Source organism: Dermochelys coriacea, chromosome 6 (genome assembly GCF_009764565.3).
Source record: "Dermochelys coriacea isolate rDerCor1 chromosome 6, rDerCor1.pri.v4, whole genome shotgun sequence".
Classification (NCBI taxonomy): Eukaryota; Metazoa; Chordata; order Testudines; family Dermochelyidae; genus Dermochelys; species Dermochelys coriacea.
The window spans coordinates 84696694-84717821 of record NC_050073.1 but is presented as its reverse complement, the minus strand read 5'-3'; the positions used below and the strand labels follow the sequence as shown (position 1 = coordinate 84717821).

The 21128-nt window shown below is 36.5% G+C and overlaps 1 protein-coding gene across 2 annotated transcripts in view; it reads left to right on the top strand.

Moving 5' to 3' along the window:
- The window catches only part of SEC23A (SEC23 homolog A, COPII coat complex component), a 49076-nt gene that overhangs the window by 12589 nt on the left and 15359 nt on the right, over positions 1-21128 (top strand). The window contains exons 3-13 of one of the 2 annotated variants that reach the window (XM_043516445.1): positions 166-223; positions 618-704; positions 1159-1164; positions 2160-2396; positions 2525-2604; positions 3848-3992; positions 6327-6485; positions 7050-7165; positions 9949-10072; positions 14728-14808; positions 15727-15816. In XM_043516445.1, the coding sequence (XP_043372380.1) occupies positions 166-223; positions 618-704; positions 1159-1164; positions 2160-2396; positions 2525-2604; positions 3848-3992; positions 6327-6485; positions 7050-7165; positions 9949-10072; positions 14728-14808; positions 15727-15816 (1183 nt within the window). The remainder of the gene's footprint in view (positions 1-165; positions 224-617; positions 705-1158; positions 1165-2159; positions 2397-2524; positions 2605-3847; positions 3993-6326; positions 6486-7049; positions 7166-9948; positions 10073-14727; positions 14809-15726; positions 15817-21128) is intronic. The other variant, XM_038405885.2, reaches the window with a different exon arrangement.

Sequence of the window (21128 nt, the reverse complement as noted above, 5' to 3'; positions counted from 1 at the left end):
AATTCTTGTTTGAAGCGCACAATCTTTGACAATTAGGAAAAAGGGCATGATAAACAGATAAAGAATGAATCCATGTCATACACACAACATATGTATTTAGTGTCAAAGCCCCTTGGTAGTGTAAAACAAACTATTACTAATACTTCTCTAATTTTATTTTTATAGCCAAGTGGATTATCGAGCAAAACTTTGGGCTTGCAATTTTTGTTATCAAAGAAATCAGGTAAGAAAATGAAGTATTCGGACTATAGTTGCATCTGATGAAGTGAGCTGTAGCTCACAAAAGCTTATGCTCAAATAAATTTGTTAGTCTCTAAGGTGCCACAAGTCCTCCTTTTCTTTTTGAGACTATAGAATGACCTTTTTAGGAATGGTGCATTTAATTTTCCTCCTATAAATTATACATGTGAATTGGAATTGCCAACAGGATGCTAAACATGCGGATATCTGCCCATTCTGACACACTAGTCTTGAGAGCTTTTCATAGTAGTGATAGCTATCGTTTTTTACAGAAGCAAATAATATATGCTGATGTTTATTTTTCAGTGTTTTTCTGTAACTTGTAATTTTGAAATGTGTACTTATTTTTTTTTTTTTTTTTTTTTTTGCTTTTGCAGTTTCCTCCTACTTACGCTGGTATATCAGAGATGAACCAGCCTGCAGAACTTTTACCTCAGTTTTCTAGTATTGAATATGTAGTACAGGTAAAAAAACAAAAACACAAAATCTTTGACATTAAATTGCATTGAAGCTAGCTACACAGAGTATGGCTTATTTTACTTTTGTTTTGATTTAGCAGTGATTAAAATGCAGTGAATAATCTACATGTTTTCAGTTGTAGACCTTTGACCAGTATCATCCATTGGAAACGGAGAGTACTATTTTTGATTATAGTGACCATAATAAAATTATAGGAACATTATCTGATTATTAAGGGCAATACAAGAGAGGGAAGCTCTATATGTTCTAGAGATTTAAACTTCTGTTGGGATGTGTTTCTTCATGAGGAGTTCAGTTCTCTTGTGCTTGTTTTGGAGAAACCATTTTATTGCTGCTTGCCAACATAACTTAGATCAAGTTTTAGTGAGTAGTTGGTCTTTGAAGTGAAGATTATATCTGAATAATTGTGGATTGGTATGGGAACCAATTTATTTCTAGGAGAAGGTTAGTAGTGAACTGGTTAAGTTTACAGATAACTGTTTTTTGGCCAATCAGTTAATATCATTTGGATTTTCTTATTTAATTGTAATACTGACAGACCCTGGTTGGTGGGATTGAATTTGGGACCTCTGAATCTTAGTGTATGAGCCTCTACTGCATGAGTTAAAAGCTATGTTGCCCTTAGCCAACACTGTAGCAGACTCATCAGTCTCAAGCTGGGCTAGGTGCCACTATTGGGGTACAGGGTGCCACACCAAGCAGGCATAGCTAACATAATTTATCTATCTCCATTTCATCATGGTAGGGCATGGGAGTGTCTTAGTAGAGATTAGTAGAGGAAAAAAGCCATGCAACAAGAAACTGCAAAAAATAAAATTAATTAGACCGGAAAAGGAAGGAGTTAGGAGGGGACTGCAGTGAGGCATTCAAATTAAGAAAGGTAAAGTTAAAATTTGTCAACCACTCCTTTTGGCTAGTTTTGTAATACTAGATAAAAGGGAACAGTTGCTGAAATTACAGGGGAATGAATTTAGAATGAGGGGAACTGCTAATTATCGAGTCAAACTATGGAATGAAATGTCACAGAAGATCTAATACTGTTTCTGTTTTTTTCTAAGTTTTGATAAATTTAATGACCACTAGCAGCACTTTGAGTAATACTTTGTTTTTCATCTTGTAAGGTTAATAACATTATCTCATGATTCAACATTATCTGGTGAGACCTGGAAGGAATTTGTTCTTCTATATTGAACATTGCACTTTTGGATAGGGTTAATTATGGTACCGAGTTCACTCTCCTGTGCAGCATTAGGTATTGGCCACTGCCTTGGGTGGGTTGCCAAATTGGATAGAGCATTGGTCTGAGCTAGTGAGGTAAATTCTATATTTACTAAAATTAATATAACTTGAACAAAGTTTATTTTTGCAATTTGATTATTTTCTGTACAGTATATACCGCCCAATGTGCTTTTTCACTGAGTTATTATTATTTCTTAAAGCGTGGTCCTCAGATGCCTTTGATATTTCTTTACGTTGTGGACACATGCATGGAAGATGAAGATTTGCAAGCCCTGAAGGAATCCATGCAAATGTCATTAAGTCTCTTACCACCAACTGCTTTGGTAGGTCTTATTACATTTGGGAGAATGGTGCAGGTCCATGAGCTTGGTTGTGAAGGAATTTCAAAAAGCTATGTCTTCAGAGGCACAAAGGACCTCTCTGCAAAACAACTTCAGGTAACAGACAAAAAACAATTAAAAACCCCTCAGACCATGAAAATGATCATAGTGGTGAACTTCAAGATAATCTGTAATCAAATTATATATATATATATATATATATATACTTTTTTTTTTTTTTACAGGAAATGTTGGGGCTTACTAAAGTATCTGTTTCACAAGTAGGCCGGGGTCCTCAAGTACAGCAGCCACCACCTTCTAACAGGTATTATTTAAAAAAAAAAACAAAAAAAATCTCATTGCTAAATTGCTTTACCAGAAAACTTTACCTCATGATTTTTTTTCTTGTGTGATTGGTACAACTAGAGGGTCACACACTTTGTTGCTCTAGTAGGTTGAGTGCTGTGTATTATCCTAGATTTTTTTAATGCAAATGGCTTTTTAGGTTAAAGGATCATCCGAGAAGGTTTCTGGGGAGCAGAATCTTAGCTTGGCTGTCCTTAGAGACTGTGAATGTAATTTTGGAAGCTGAGGCTGGAAGAGTTGCGACAGTAGTGAATTTCCCATTAGAAAAGAATGGGGAAAGTCTGTCCCAGATAACAGACTCCCCCTCTTACCATACATATTGGTCATTCTAAGAGGGTCTCTAATAGTCAAATTGCTTTAACCATTTCAAGGGATAATTAGAACATCTAACATGGTAACATTTGTAGTGTAGATGGGAGCTTAGGCTGTAAAGGTGGTATAGGAGAATTACAGTATAAGGAGAAGGGATTCCACATCTAAGAATGCATTTGATTCACCCTTCAAAAAGATTTTACTAAAAGATCCCTGTCTACAAGGGTAGTTTGCTTACAGACATCAGTATTTGTGGCCTTTCTGCTATTTCCATTGCTTCTGACATGTTTTTCATGACTTCTTCTGAAGATGTATTTTAACAAACTTACTGTGCCTCAGCACATTTGAGAATATATAGAGGTGCTGATTCTGTCTTCCTATCTGTATGAATATATCCAACATTTTAAAATATATCAACAGAAGTATTTATCCATATTTCATTCTCTTAGATACGATGATAGGCAAAAAAGGCTCTTTGCTAAATAATCCGTTGGGATTTAGATTCCTAGACAATTCTGAAAATTTTACCCCTTCACATTTTCATTTTGTCTTCCCTCCAAGATTATCCTCTTTCCTTTAGTCTCTGTCTCAAATTCCCATGGTGACCTGATGTGTTTTTTGTCTGCATGTAGTTCCTTCTGGACCCTGGTTGCCTTGCTACAGTGCTCCATGTGGAGCTTCCTGTCTCCTTAGGCTGAGTATGCCATGTATGTAGTGCTTCCAGACCTTGCCAGCCTGTTGAGCAAGAGACTGTGCTCTGAACCCAGATTTGGATCTTTGGCATTGCAATCTAACATGTTGGCAATGAATTACTCGTCCTGATTATTTTTTAAAAGTCATATAGCCAAAAGAATCCTAAAGCTAACATAATGCCATTTATCTATATTTAGATTCCTACAGCCAGTGCAGAAAATTGATATGAATCTTACTGATCTTTTGGGTGAATTACAACGGGATCCTTGGCCTGTTCCACAAGGGAAGAGACCTTTGCGTTCCTCTGGAGTGGCTCTTTCTATAGCTGTAGGACTCCTTGAGGTAATAGTTCAACCTAAAATTGTTTTTAAATGTCACTAGATCACTGTGCTACATAAAACCTTCTATGGTGGATCTGCAGTCAACACATAACAAAAACAATCTCTGTAATTCATGTATATTAGTCTTGTGTTCAGATTCAGGCAAACATGACATTTACTGAATTTTCCTCTATTTAATCAGAGTAAATGCATGCATCTCATTCTATTTTTATATTCCACACAATTACGTTACTACCTTATGCTTGTTTAGTTGGTGACTTTTTGTTTAGATTAAAGGAAGTCCACCAGTCTTTTATTACTATATTAACTTCATATTTATATTGTTCCCAAAAGTGTGCGGGGCACTGTACGAAGCAAGAATACTGTCCTGGTCAAAGAGCTAAGAATCTGTATTGAAAATGTATTGGGCAAAGAGGGAGAAGGAAATGGGATGCAGCCCAAGATTTTAAAAAATACATTTTTTCTTAGTTCTTGCCTAATTTATCCAGTTATTTTTATTACCTTTTGTCTTTTAGTTGTTTAAATCATGCCTGTTTGCTTTGACTCTATTTGTTACAAATCTTTTTTCTTTTTAATACCTATTTTTGTTCGATTCTTCATTGTAATTTCTTAGCCTTTTCCTTAATTTCTATTTTTGTTGTTTTTATTCCCTTCCTATTTTAACTCTTTCCCATTTTGATTTTTGTGACTTTTGTTTGTTTATAACCCTTTACTATTTAACACTATTTTCTACAGTTTTTAACCCTTAGTCAGTAGACTGTTCTTCCCTTTAAGAACTGTCTCTTTGCTTTGAATACTGAAAGACACTGGTATTGTGGCAGCATACTTGTCTTGGCTCCTTCCTTCAAGTCTCTAAACAGCGCAGCCTTCTCTACCTGTAATGTTACTTTGCAGCCTTTGTAGTCATATGTTTGGGTGATGATACCTGTTAAAGTAGCGAGGGCAGCTTGTCAAGATGCTCATGGTCACTGCTGGGCCTGTGAAATCTTGCCTGTGTTCTCCCCAATCCTTGTGGTCTTTCTGTGTTAATGGGATTTAATTTACATAAGTTTACTTACCTTTAAAGGTTGTATTTCCTTACAGGAATAACCTAGAAGGTTTCTTTATGGTGTGTTTCCCCCCCCCCCCCCCCAACTAATCAGTACAGCATGGGAAGGGTCTTATTTTGGTTGAGTTTAACTGAGATGTTTCATGTGCATGCACATGTTTGATGGTTTTTTTAAAAAGAACATAGCAGAAAGTTGAGTGACTGTGTTTTATATCCCAGCTTAGCTGAAAAAGATTGGGGGAACTGTTATGTTTTTTTCTATGATTTAAAATCCATTTTTGAGATTAGTCTTTTTGGCACCTCGCAGGCCCAGGGTCCTTTTAACTTCTATTGTTCCTCTTTATGTCCTTAAAGATGTATTGACGCCAAGGGGAACAAACTTTAATTTAAAGAAGTGAATTCAGTGCTAGTGAAAATTGCCAGGTTGGTTGCTCTGTGACAAAAATCCTGCTTAACTGTAGAAGAGGTTGAGTTTGGGCAACAAACTGCAAGCTTCCCCTTGCTTTTATGCTGCTTCCAGAAGGGTCCACCTCTAAGGAGCAGAAACTAGTTCAGTCTCCATACCCATTCAGTTCTCTGCTGAGACTGCCAGTTGTGTGGTTGACACCTCTTGAGCAGAAACTAGCTACTTGTTTTCTAGGCACTAGTTTCACAGAGGCACAAAAGTCAACTGAAAAAAACTTTCTATTTAGAACAATTCTGCCAATATCTAATATTTCCCCTCTCTGATATTTTTATCTCCCAAGACACTTGCATGGAAACAAGATGTTTTGTATGAAGATTCCATTTGTTTCTGCAGTTTATTTTCCATATTACATCATTATTTTGTGATGACAACCATTTCAGTAACAAGTTGATGTAATGGCACTAAGAGGAGGGTTGTGATTTCAGAATGTGGAAGCAGATAAAATTTTGAACGTAAAGACAGTCTTCCCTCCCCCCCATTCAGTTATTTCTAGTAGTAGTTAATAGAGAAAGAGAAATACCAAAAATACCATGGACCAGATCCTCAATTTGTGTAAATTATCTTAGCTCAGTTGAAGTCAGTAGTGTGGTGACTAGCAGAGGATCTGACCTCAGATGTATGCAGAACTTCCTTAAAAGTTAAAAATACTAGTTTTTATGAGGCAAGAATGGTATTTTAAGTTAAACTACTACTCAGAATTTTGAGATATTCTAATGCAATACAATAGACACAACTTCATAGTTGTTTCCTCTATTAATATTATGTACTAACTGTTATTATAGCAAAAAGAGTTGCTCTCTGAGATTTTCTTTGTCTTACAGTGTACTTTCCCTAATACTGGTGCACATATATTGATGTTCATTGGAGGACCAGGCACTCAAGGACCTGGGATGGTTGTAGGGGATGAACTGAAGTTACCTATAAGATCGTGGCATGACATTGAAAAAGACAATGCTAATTATGTTAAAAAGGCTACTAAGGTAAGACTTACCAATAGATGGGGAAGAGAGATGTAATTTTTTTTTATTTGACAGATAATTAGAATAAGACATTTGATATTAGTATATGTATAAAGTGATGTAGAACTTACAAACATTTTTGTTGTTATTGAACGTTCCTTGAATAACTACATATCTTCCAAAATTTCATAAGGATTTTCAGTACATTGAGTGAGAACCTCAACTCCAATTTAAGTTACTGGGAGTGTTTCCACTGACTTCAGTAGGAGTTGGATCAGGGCCTTAATGCACAGTGATCAAGAACGGTAGCATTGATTTTTAAGTAGAATGCCACCTTGATCAATCTACCACAAATTATCTTTTAAGCTGGCTGGGAAAAGTAGGGAATAGTCATAAAAAATTCTAGACCTTTCTCACTTAGTTTTTACTTCTCAAAAAAAGATCTCTTAGCCAATGTTAGAGTATAATATGGATACAATTTAATTTAGCTGTTGTACAAGAATTCTGAGAGCTTATGTTTTAACGTTAAAATGTGACGAATTCAGTTTGCATATTGTTATAAATGCATTTTAATCTTGTATTTAGCATTTTGAAGCTCTGGCTAATCGTGCTGCTACAACTGGTCATGTTATTGACATATATGCATGTGCACTAGATCAGACTGGTCTTCTGGAGATGAAGTGCTGCCCCAACTATACTGGGTATGTGACTAATTTGTTTAAAGTAGTTTATGAAGGTTCACTTAAAAAAAAAAGTATTTAAAAAAGAGTTGTCATTACCTAACAAAAAATACTAATGACTTTGTTTTAGTTCCAAATGATAGAAGAAAAAGTCACTACTCCATGTCTGTGTACTGTGATTGTGGGTAGCTTGCATATAGACCTAAATTGTTGTGAGCCTGGAAAGAATTTGTTACCATAATTTTGGGTTTAATTATGAGGGTGTTTCCTCTCATTAATTTTAACATTAAATATTTGGGGCTTAAATAGTGTAAATGTCTTTTTAAAATATTTAGCCTGTGTACTGTTGCCAAATAATCTATTTTTCCTTTCCATATATGTATCTTGGGCTTCAGTAATGGTCAGCACATACCTTTTTCACAGTGATCTTTTATTTCTGTTACATTTTTGTTCTTCCTTTTGTCCTTTGATTGAGGGGGAAACCTTACTTCTCTAGATGTCATTTTTTTGAGTGTCTTGAATTTATTCATGTATGATGTACTGTGTATAGTGTGTTCTTGACCTCCCTGAAAACATTCTCTTTACTATTGATCTTGTGTTGGGTAATAAACTAAGATTTTTCAGAACAGTGTGTTAGATCTTTTATTGTCTCTAGTCTGACTTCCTCTCATTTCACTCTACTGAAACTACTTTCATCAAGGATTCAAACAGCCCTCTTTTTGGCCACATCGTCAGTTCTTTACGCCTTCCTTATCATCCTTGACCTCTCTACTGCCTTGCACTGTAGGCCATACTCTACTTGAGTGTCTTGCTTCCTTCATCTTTCATATTACTGCTCTCTCCTGATTCTTCTCCTTCTCTGGCTGTTCTGAGTGTTTTTTGGGGGGAGGGTGGAGAAGGAGTGGTCTGTTGTCTTCCTTCTCTTTCCCACTGCCCATGGGGATATCACAGCGATCTGTCCTTGGAGCCTTAATCTTCTTGCTTACCCTTTCTCTGGACAGTCTGATTCACTCATGCAGTTTCAACTACAGTCTCTGTGTTGATGACTCTCAAATTCTTCACTCCTGACTTGTCTCCATTCATTCAGTCATGTCTCTGATGTCTCCTGGATCGCATCACCAGTAAAGCTTACCATGGTCAAAACAAATACTGATCTTTCCGACGAAACTCTCTGCTTTCCCCCATTCTGTCTTACTGTTGACACCACCCTCATCCTTTATGTCACTCAAGGCCATAGCATGGGGTTAATCTTCGACTCCTCGGTCTGCACTGTCCCTCACATGTCCAAATCCTGCCACTTCTTGCTGTACAATTTTTCTACGTTCCACCTTTTCAGTCCCAACAGCTAAAATTCCCTCAGGCTTTCATAATTTCCCATATTGATTACTGTAACCTCTTGCTTTGTGGCCTCCTGGACTCTCATGTTACCTACCCCTCTACAGTTAGTATAAAATTCTGTCGCTAAAATTATTTTCCATGCCTGTAATGTGATCATGTCAACCCCTCTTAGAATCCCACTACTAGCTCTTGTTCCTCTGTCACATCAAGTTCAAGCTTCTTGTACTTTGAGTCAAGGTGCTATGTAAATCTGCCCCTTCCTCTGTCTCTTTCTGCAATGCCCCATCCCATTCTGGCCCCTCCAACAATACCAGCCTTGACATCCCGTTTGTCTACTTCTCTCACTGTCCGTTACTATGTTGCCTGCTAGGCACAGGGTTGTTCTTTCTGAGTTGGTCCCCATAGTATTGTTTTCTCCATATTAAAATAACTCCTGAAGACCCACTTCTACTGTGATGACCTACCAGCAACTAGTCAATTTATAAAGGGAAAGTTGGAGGGCAGAACTTAACACAAAATTTATCAACCGTATTATTAAAAACATGGATGCCTTATATTTGTACACTGTGAGCACTACTGGGGATAAACACTAATCATGTCTTACGCTCGTTCCTTAAATGCTAATCAGATAGATTTAAAAATACTTCACTGCTCAATATGAGTAGTTACAGATTGCAGTGCAGTCAAAGTAATTTCTTCTTCAATGAGCACTGCTGAGCTCACACACAAAATGTGTTTTATGAGAATAGTTTCAGGTTTGAAATAATTACTTATCTGAGAGAAGCAAAATGATATGAGAAAGTATCAGAATATTAGGATAAGTTAATCAACGGCTGCATCTCCGCAAGGCAGGGTTAAAAATTAGCTGTAATGATAAAGTCCAGTGCAATGTTTTTTCCAGTTGAAGCTTTTGTTTTGAATTAAGAGCCTGATGACTTTGACATGCTGATCTTGTAAGAAACCTGTTTACAAAGTTCCCCATTAGAAACCTGTTTACAAAGTTCCCCATTATGCTTTATGATGAGATAACTGAAAGTAGCTCCTGTTAAGGTGATTTTGAAAAAAATGTTTGAGTATTTCATAGTGAACTGTTTTTACTTTAAACTCTGAGGGTATATCTGTACTGCAGTTAGACACCCGCAGCAGGCCCGTGCCTGCTGGCTCAGGCTGTGGGGCTGTTTAATTACAGTGTGGACTTCCCAGCTCGGGTTGGAGCCCAGGCTCTGAGACCCTCAGGGAAGTCTACAGTGCAATTAAACAGCCCCGCAACCCAAGCCCTGTGAGCCCAAGTCAGCTGGCACAGGCCAGCCATGGGTGTCTAATTGTAGTGTAGATATGTTTGATAGTTCTTTGAGAGATAAGTAAAGTATATCCTGTTTGCTAAATTAATGCATAATAACTAGTCCAGATGCTTTCTAGTTGTGTTTCTGTGTTTTATCTTGGTATTTTTTTGGTCTTTCATCCAGAGGCTACATGGTAATGGGAGACTCTTTCAATACATCCTTATTCAAACAAACCTTTCAGAGAGTATTTACCAAAGATATGCAAGGGCAATTTAAAATGGGATTTGGTGGCACTTTAGAAATAAAGGTAAGAGTCAAAACTTAATATGAATATTATTAGGGTCTGGTGTTGTATTTCCACTTCCCTTAGGTACCACTGCAGATGTGGTCAGACTTAAACTCATGCACATGTTAGAAATTCAGAAGTTCTAACAAATCAATTCTAGTGATGTATTTGCATTGCTTATAGTAGCGGTTCAGTAACCTTTCATTTTAAACCTTTATTTTTAGGGATTTATTACTTTACCATAAAAATAAGGTCTTGAGGCAAGAGTGCTTGGGATCCTGTTTCTCTTATTTGGACAAAACTATCCTTAATCCAACATACATGCTAATCAGCTGAGGCTATGCATATCCAGCACAAGAAGTCTTGGGGGCTACAGTGTGTGGGCAGGCATGGTAGTTAACCCTGCTAGCACATTTTGAGCATTAAGAAGAGAATCTTTTCTGTTGCCAGCACTGGGATAAGAGGCTTTCTATATTCTTTCTTCCCAACCTTCTTCCCACCATTGCACCTGTACAGTAGAGGCTCAGATCCAATGGAAAGTACAGTCTGTATCCTAAATTCAGGTATATACATTGATAAAATGTCCTGAGAAATTTTGTTATATATCAGAAGAAACAAAATAATATACTAGGTACGCCAATGTGAGGAAGCGTGAAGCAAATTTTAACTAATGTGAAAACTAATGTGCTCTGCTGTAGTGGGAATTCAAAAGGCCAGATGATTGTTTGGTACCTTTCATTGCTTGTTTGTCCCCTCCTGTATGTATGGCTCAGAAACCTGGGAGCAACTGTGACTAGGGAGAGTTCCTGGTAGCATGTCTTCAACAGAGGTGTCCTGCCAGGGCCCAGAGTTGGTGTGGAGGTGCAAGGGCCATCGTTGTAGCTGCAAGCTGGCCTTTCACAAATCCTCGAGGATCAGGTGTGGGGTCCCAGGACTTTCTCTATGCGGGGAACCTGCCCCCATCAGGAAAATGGTGGGGTTCTCATTGTCAGGACCAGTCGGGGGGGGCCAGGAGGGCCATTTGGCCTGGGCTTCAAGCTCAAAGGTGGCCTCAAATTTAGACATGTGTTAATTTTTTGGCATTTGATAAGTTTTGCAACTTCTTTTTATGTGCATCCCTATCAGACCAAAATGAGAGAGACACACTCAGCTTAAAGCTGCAAATTTAAGCAAATAAGAGAAGTGATTTGTTAAGACATATTTTTTGTTAACTGGTATAGATTTTGTCATATTAAGGAGTTAAAAATGTTCATAAATATTAATAAAAATACATCTGATGGCACAAGATTAGACCGTGATGAATGTGTCCTCTCAGATCAGCTGATTATATAAACAAACCATGACTAGTGGCTGGTGCTGGATCAAGTGCACATTGAAGGTAGAGAATTGTTACATTTTAGTGTCTTTATAGTTTTAGGTCTAGTTGACTAAGGAATTATTTATGTGTGAGAATTCCTCATTCTTATTTTCATATGGTAGCTAAAAGAGGTGACTGGTTGGTTGGTTGAGCCCTAGCTTGGCCTTCATCGAAGGCTTTTGTAGTCTATAGACCCAGATTCAAGAAGGAGATGTGCCAACAGTAACAGATGCAGAAGAAGATCCTGTGTACAATCAAGAAACTCAACAGCAATAGGAAGATGTAAATCTTACGCAGCAAGAGCAATTCATGAGTACTACAGGTTTGACTGTGACTGACATTGGAATTATTGACAAGAGCAGTGCTGCTCAAATGCAATCTTTTCTTCAAATTGGTTGTTTTGAAATTCCAAGTAACATTCCACGAGATGCTGATAATCATGCTTTCCCTACTCATCTGCTGACAAAAACTCTTCCAAATGGTGAGACGTGCACAAGAGACTGGTTATGCTGGAGTACGGAAAAACAATCTCTGTACTGTGCACCCTGCTTCATTTTGAACAAAAGTGATGCAAATGCACCAGTTCTCTCTGATCAATCAGGATGGAGCATCAACAGAGGTTGGAGGAAGCTGAAAGACTGAATATCATCATATGAGAGTTGAACATCACACAAAGAAAGCTGTGTTACATGGAAATCAGCCAGTAGGGCAGCATCAGCTGAAAGTTCCGTTGAGAATTTACTCTTGACTGAACTCTCTACAGAAACTAATAACTGGAAAAAACTTCTTGAGTGCATCCTGAATGTCATCTTTTTTCTTTCTGAGCAGGGACTGGCTTTCTTTGGTTCCAGTCAACGTATTGTTGACCATGCAAATGGAAACTTTCTAGGCATAGTTGAGCTCCTCAGCAAATATGACCCACTTTTATGAGAGCATGTAAAATGTGTTTGAGAGTTGTAAGAGAGTCAAAAGCACATGCAAGTCCATTATCTCTCCACACGCATACAGAACGAGTTTATTGAGCTATGTGGGTCATTCGTACAAACAACAATTCTTGATGAGATTTGAAATGCCAAGTATTTTTAAATCATTGTTGATGCCACTCCCAGATTGTTCTCACAAGGAACAGACTACTATGGTTAAAATGTTAAGATAGGTTTATTTTGTTTGATAATTCCATGAGAAAAACTGGAAAAGAAATTGCTGCTCTAGTTCTAGCAATTCTAGAAGGTTTTAAGTTAGATTTTCAAATCTGCATTGGTCAAGCCTGTGACAATGGATCTAATATGGCTGGGAAGTGCAAAGGTGTACAAGCAGTTCTGCTTGAGCATAATTCAAACTTTCTTCAATTGTGGAAACCACACACTAAACCTTGTAGGTGTTGACTATGCTGAATCATGCAAGGAGGCAATTACTTACTTTTGGAACTGTTTAGCAAATGTACAAACTCTTCAGTAGCAGTCCACAAAGGTGGGAAATTCTGAAGCAATATCTTCCTGTTTCACTGCATGGGATGTCCAAAACTAGATGGTCTGCACGGATTGATGGTGTTTAACCAGTTATGCAGCATTTAATTCAGTGAGAAAGGCTTTAAATGAGCTTGAATCTCTCAATCTCACTGCTTAGGCTTGAACTGAACTTCAGTCTATTCGGAAGCACATGTCCAAATTTGAATGCATTCTGATGTCATCTTTGTGGGTAAAGCTATTTACGATGATTCACCAAACAAATCTGGTAATTGAAGCACGCAATGCTACAATTGATGTTGAGAGGGATAACACTGAAAGTCTTATCAATGACATTCAACAGATTCGTGAACAATGGGATGCGATCCTGACTGAGTCCAAATTAGTAGCACAGAGTATTGGCATTTCATCTGAGTTCTCCACCAATTGCAATTTACCAACTGAATCTGATGCCGAGCATCATTATAGGGTCAATGTCTTCCTTGTCATCATTGACTCTATTCAGTCATGTCTTACATGTCGATTTGAGTCACAGCGACTAATTTGTACCCTTTTTGAGTTTCTTTGGCAGTTCAACAGACTGAATAATGAAGATCTACTTTCTGCAGCTGAACAATTTCAGCAACAGTACAACAAAGAAATCTCAAAAGATCTCAGTGACAAGGTCATCTTTCTCAAACAAATATATTCCACGAACTTCAAATTGGATTGCAAGCCAAAGAAATTGCTTCAAGAAATACTTGAACTTGGACTCTCTGGGATGTTTCCTAATATCACAATTGCATTGCGTATTTTTGTCAGTTTGCCTGCATCAGTGGCTTCAGGTGAACACACATTCAATGTGTTGAGGCAGGTAAAGAATGATCACCGTTCAACTATGGGACAAGAGCATTTGAATGGGCTCACTATGCTTAATATCAACTGTGACATTGCACGAAAGCTAGATATTTCCTCAATAATTAGTGCATTTGCACAGAAAAAGGCTAGAAAAGCATTTGTTAAATAAAAAGAGATTCAAATTATGTCTCACTCTCTCTTTTTTGGTGCCTCATTTTGTTTTCATGTCATCATTTTTTATTTTTATTATGGCTAGGGGCCTCAAAAGCTGGAAGTGGCCCAGGTCTCTCTGGACCTCTGAGAGGGCCTTCTCTTGGGTATTTCCTTTCCCAAAGCCCCCTTAGGAGGATTTCATTACTGGAAGTAATGATCTGGCCTTCTTGTTTTGTACGTACATAGCTATGAGATTGGTTGAAGAAATTGGCAAGGGTAAATAGGGAAACCCAACTCTTTCAGGACACCATTGCATGGTACAAACTGTATTAGAATCATATAAGTTATTAGATGTTGCTTTTACCAAAGCATGTTTAGGAGATACAGAATATTAATTTAATATGATATTTATACAATCATATGGCCCATCCCACAGCCCCTCGTCTGAGCCTCATCTCGTGAATATTTTAATGATTGTATCTTCCGTAGAAAATGCCTTTAGTTATGTGATGTAGACATCACCTATAATATGCTTTCTGGGGCACTCGGAGGTCTAAGTAGTAGCAGGTGTTTTTTATATGCTATAATTCATAAACAATACAATTTTCAGATTTAGAAAACTATACATGTAGCAGAGTTCACTTTTTAGACTTGCATGTTTGCAACAGCAGTTGGCTTTGTTTGCTGAAAGAATTATAAATATACTGAACATCCTATGTATTTATAACCTCTTCTAAAAGTGTGGATGAAACACTGAATGCCTGCCAGAAGGGTTAAAAGAAAAATAAATGTTATTTTATCAGTATTGAATGTATAAGTAAGCATAGCTCAATATGTGACTTGTTTTTCTTTTAAATATAAAGACCTCAAGAGAAATCAAGATTTCAGGAGCTATTGGACCCTGTGTCTCTCTCAATTCCAAAGGACCTTGTGTGTCAGAAAATGTAAGTTACTTTTGTTGTAAGTGGGTGCAATTTTGAATTGCTAGAAAATAAAACCTAGGTTTTCTCGATTTGTAGAGGAATTTACTGGTACTACTTAATTATTGGATCAAAACCCCTGTATAAATCATTATCAGCATTTCAAAATTTGTCCATGAACGGTTTTTCAGATATGCCCCTGACTCATGACTCAAGGCCCTCAGTCATCAGAGGGCTATATACAGAGTCTGGTGAATTTAGGTGGTTAGGTTTTTTAAAATATATTGGATGTATTTTAATTCTCTGTTTTTGGATGGAAACCAACAGTGAAATAGTTTTTTCACTGTGTTCTCTGCTCTCTTATAAGACCACAGTTCCATGAAGCCCTACATCCTGTGACCCATTTATGTTGTATCATGACGTTGCATCAATATGTAATATTCTATCAATATGATATAATGTAAAAACACACAAAAACATGCACAGCCCAACTACAAATATAGCAAAAATAAGTATTAAACCAGTGACGGGGAACTCAACATTTAGGATGTTTGATAGAGGGATATCACCTTCTCTTCCCCTTTTCATTCCCTTCCTGTGATGTCTGTCCTTCCATACTTTCTCTGTGCCATCTTGGGAGTGTCCCTTATTGCCTTCCCTATGGAGTTCTTTTGCTTTCTTCTGCCCCCAATTGGTGCCTGTTCTTCTGCTCTTTCTGAGGGAACTGGCCTGCAGCTGCTGCTCATGTTGGCAGCCTCTCTGCCTCTAGAAGCCAGTAGAGGGAGCCCTGAGGCTCCATAACAGAGAGAAAATAGTGGAAACAGTGGCCTGTAGTGATCAGATGCAAGAAGTGCAGCATTTTTTAATCACTCTATAGGTATATTAGTGAACAACAACAAAATATTCCTGTTTTAAAAATCATTCTATATGATTTATTGACAGGAGATAGGAACAGGAGGTACATGTCAATGGAAGATCTGTGGCCTTAATCCCAATACAACCCTTGCGCTGTATTTTGAGGTGGTCAATCAGGTAAGAGAAGTTTCACTCCACTTTTAATAAACTCAAAACACAGTAGTTTGATTTTTATGTAAATCTTGAATACTGTATTTTATTTTTACTACTCCCTCAACCATTCCCGCAGTCTATTACCATCCTCAGTCAAGTTTTTAAATTGATTTGTATCCACCCAATGTGATGAGTTGACTTTGTTTATAAATGTTACATTACGTACACTAGCAGCGATCCATTTATTGAATGACAGATATCAGAAGATAGAATAACAAATGGTGTGTGTTAGCTGTAAAATGTTCACTTTTTAATATATAAAAAAACCGAATAATTGTAAATTCTGCTATTTAAGCTTCAATAAGCAGATAATCTAGTGATAAGAGAGAAATTGGTATAGTGTAGTTGGAGAAAAAATTGGAGAGTTACATTGTACATTGCTTTTACCAGATATATAAATATGCGGCTTTACATGGTTGTGTTTTTCTTCAAATTAGTAAAAAATAAAAAAACAAAATAAAACACCAAAGCCAATCAACCAAATCTCTGATCTTTATAAATATTTTAGCAAGTTTTCAGACTGTTGTAAACACTCTTTAATATGCATTGTTGGATTGAATTCAGCAGTTTCAGGTTTTGATTTTCCAATAAACTGAATATTAACATGTTTCTTCTTGTGTGAACAGAAGCCAGAGTGGTACTTTGAATTGTTGATATTTTAGGTATAAGTCTCTCTCTGTAGGTGAAGGCAAAGGGTTCTGTTCCAGATGAATAAAGACTTATTTCAATTTGCAGATACATCTATTCTGTACCTCCTGAGAAGAGAGAGGAAAAAATAATTCTTTATTTCTTTTAATAGGCAAAAGTACAATGTTCTCTTTAAAAGAAAAGGAGTACTTGTGGCACCTTAGAGACTAACAAATTTATTAGAGCATAAGCTTTCGTGAGCTACAGCTCACTTCATCGGATGCATTTGGTGGAAAAAACAGAGGAGAGATTTATATACATACACACAGAGAACATGAAACAATGGGTTTATCATACACACTGTAAGGAGAGTGATCACTTAAGATAAGCCATCACCAGCAGCAGGGGGGGGAAGGAGGAAAACCTTTCATGGTGACAAGCAAGGTAGGCTAATTCCAGCAGTTAACAAGAATATCAGAGGAACAGTGGGGGGTGGGGTGGGAGGGAGAAATACCATGGGGAAATAGGTTTCAGAGTAGCAGCCGTGTTAGTCTGTATTCTCAAAAAGAAAAGGAGTACTTGTGGCACCTTAGAGACTAACAAATTTATTAGAGCATAAGCTTTCGTGAGCTACAGCTCACTTCATCGGATGCATCCGATGAAGTGAGCTGTAGCTCACGAAAGCTTATGCTCTAATAAATTTGTTAGTCTCTAAGGTGCCACAAGTACTCCTTTTCTTCATGGGGAAATAGTTTTACTTTGTGTAATGACTCATCCATTCCCAGTCTCTATTCAAGCCTAAGACTGGGAATGGATGAGTCATTACACAAAGTAAAACTATTTCCCCATGAAGAAAAGGAGTACTTGTGGCACCTTAGAGACTAACAAATTTATTAGAGCATAAGCTTTCGTGAGCTACAGCTCACTCGAAAGCTTATGCTCTAATAAATTTGTTAGTCTCTAAGGTGCCACAAGTACTCCTTTTCTTTTTGCGAATACAGACTAACACGGCTGCTACTCTGAAAAATGTTCTCTTTAAAATCGTCAGTAATATTGACTCAAAATACTCATATGTAACAAACAGCAATTGTAATAGCTCTGTGTTACCAAATAGATGTCAAGAGTTTGGAAAATAATGTAGTACTTTAGTAGTAACTGAATGTATTTTTCTGTACTGTATTTCTGTTTTGAAATATGGATTGTTTTGGTTATCAAATTGAATGTTATAGATCAGACCTTAAATCTTAGGCACCTGCAATTATGCACATCCATTTGTACGTGCCTAACATAAACAAATACTTGATGTATGCATATAAATCAGGGATTTATGAACATACTTGGCCAATTACTTGCTATCAGCATGAGCAAACATCTGATTTACATGTGTAAATTAGATGTACACAAATGGCTGCCCCCATGTAACTTTGAAAATGTGGTCCTTTGTATGAAATTCTAGTCTACTATCAAACTGTTGGTTATTCTTCGTCTAGATAGGGGTTTTGAAAATCTACATTTGTTATTCCTGAAGCATATTTAAATTGCTAATTATTGGAAGTGTTATGGATTAATTAGAAATGCTTGATACTTGAAGAAAACGTAAGTTTTATTCTGTTCACCTCAGAAGAGGGAGGAGGTTGTTTCCTCAAGCCATTGTGGCAAAGATTTCAAACATAATCTGTATCTTGCACCCAGATATAGTAGAAGAGAACAGAGATGCAAAATAAGTTCTGAGCAAGACTTGTAGCAATCCTCGTTTTTAAAACTACAATTAATTCAAGTGAGAAGGTATGAAAATCTTTTAGATTCAGTAAATGGTTATAAGCATTGGAAAAATAGATACGACAGTCAGCTTTTGTAAAATAAAAATTGAAGAGACCTGCTCAGTGATTGATGATTTACATTTACTTTAGATTTACTTGTTAAAATTCCTGTGGAGCTAAATTTTTTTTGCACTCTTGCAAAAAGTGCCAATGTCCTACATAATTATTAGAATAACTACATTCTTCCTACTTATTCTCCCTGCATTTGCAGTTGGATACATTATTTTTCACTTCTTGTCTGAAACTGTTGTGTAATATTGCTTTTCCTATTGAACAGCTTCATCATTACACTCATCATTACATTCATCATTTTTTGCTGCATTTCAGTAGTAGGTGAAATGATTCGTGTATAGTTGGTAAAGCACTCCGGGGATCCTTCAACATGAAAGGTGTCACGTAAATATAATGTTAAGCCTCTGTTTTTAAAATTAGGATATCTGCCTTCATTAAGATGAATTAGATATAATTTGCCTTCCTCTTTGTGAATTTTCACTAGACAGCCACCCCCAAGAAATTTATAGTATGTTAGAGGTGTATCGTAGCTCAAAAATTTCCAGATAAGATTGCATTCATTATGCTTCACTTAAATTTAACAAGGTAGTCTTCTATTTATGGTTATTTCTATTTCTGTTAGGTTTGTACTGCAGTATATTTGAGAAATCCTAGTTTGTAGAAAAAGGCAAAATGTTTGCTATTTTTTCCCCTTCAGTTGCAGAATATGATGTTTTCAGTGTATTTCCCCCATTTCAGCCACAACTGAATTTAATTTTAATGTTCTATTGTTTAATCTGTATAAATTAATATCTGGTATGCTATGTTCTTTTGTACAGTTGAGTTGAAACATAGGTTTAACCCAGATGTTTGCAGCACCGGTCATATTGCATTCCTTTTCTACTGAAATATGATTGTCACACAAAGTTTCACAGAAACAATAAGGAGTTCAGCATACCAGAAGATACTGTAAAATGGGGAAAAGTGAACATAAAATCAGCATTAGCCAGTGATCATTCTGTATGTGCGTGTATATAATTTTTTGTAAATCATATCTATTGTTTTGTGATTTAACAATCGCTAACATAGTTTTAAAAGTCATCCTTACACAGAAAAGTGTGTAAAATGGTGATTTAAAAAACTAACACTTCTCAGCATCCACTTATTGTCAGGCATATTTTGAAAACTAAAGTGATGGATACTTATTTCAAAGGTATAAGAGTCACACTTAACCAGTTATATGTAGTGTTGTTGTTGCTGTGCTGGTCCCAGGATATTAGAGAGACAAAGTGGGAGAGGTAATATCTTTTACTGGATCAACTTCTGTTCGTGAGAGAGACAAGCTTTCGAGCTTACAGAAATCTGTACATCACTCAATTATATACCATACTGTGACGACTGACCTGGGCTGTGAAATTTCAGTTTGCATCAGTATTCCAGTTCCTATGACACTGTGTTCTGTGAATTATTGTTCAGCATTTTCACTACGTCTGGTTTAAGGGACAATGACAAATATTTGTACATTATTTTATTATCAGTTGTTTTTAATCCTTAAAAATAGAATTGTTTTAACTGTTTTAAAGCAATAAACCCTTAGCATAGAGAATACAGTACCATTAAGAAATTACTCATATCAGACATAGATTTACCATATTGTGCTTTACAATGGTAACATTTACAAGCAACACTAAAGATACTTCCTTATATCTTTCAGGAATGCAAATATTTGGGTAGTTTAACTAGTTTCAAAATAATATTGAATTTATATATTTTACAAGAGTTTCCTCTCCGGAAAATAAGGAGGAAGTCTTCAGTATTGCCAACTCCAAATGTTAAAAAAACAAATTTATGAGCCATATCCCCAAAAATCATGAGATTAGCTAAAAATCATGAATTAAAAAGTGTTTTGGGTTCTTTGAGTTTGGTTTTGAGCATTTACAGAGCAATTGGGTCACATATTTTAAGCATTTTACAGTACACATGAGGTTTAGAAACTTTTTTTTTTTAATGATAGCTGAGATTTTTGTGTAATCACACAAACCTGGAACCTGTGACTTTAAGTAAAACTACCCAATACTCAAAAAGAAAAGGAGTACTTGTGGCACCTTAGAGACTAACAAATTTATTAGAGCATAAGCTTTCGTGAGCTACAGCTCACTTCACTGTAGCTCACGAAAGCTTATGCTCTAATAAATTTGTTAGTCTCTAAGGTGCCACAAGTACTCCTTTTCTTTTTGCGAATACAGACTAACACGGCTGCTACTCTGATACCCAATACTGTGACACTTGCAATAAAATCATGAGTTGACAATACATCCTCTTTCCAGATCTTCCCCCCCGCTCCCACCTAACTTATGTGAAGTGAACTAATCATATCACTATACACCAAAAACTATCAAGTATATCAAGAATGCACAAAAAGGAAAAAAAGCGCATTGCTTTTTCTCTAACGTCTTTCCATTATAGTAATCTTGGGTGTTATTGGTAGGTTAAAAAACAATTATACAGAAATTAGATTTTTCAAATCAACAGTGTCTCTTTAAAACCTTGCTGCTGGCATGATGATTTTTTGTAATGTAGGACTTTGTCCATTAGATTACTGTAATTTTAAAGTTAGACAAATTTAGGACTTAAATCTATAGCTCAAGATTGACAGTGAATTTACTGGCTTACATTTTTTATCCACTAGACATTTGCTGAGCATATTAGATTTATTAAAGTAGCTTCTTTTGTATAATTTCTAATTTCAGAATGGATTTTGGCAGTGATAGGAATCCTAATATGATGATTATACTACAGAATCTTAGTGAGATTTTGTTAATTTTTTTTTTAACACAG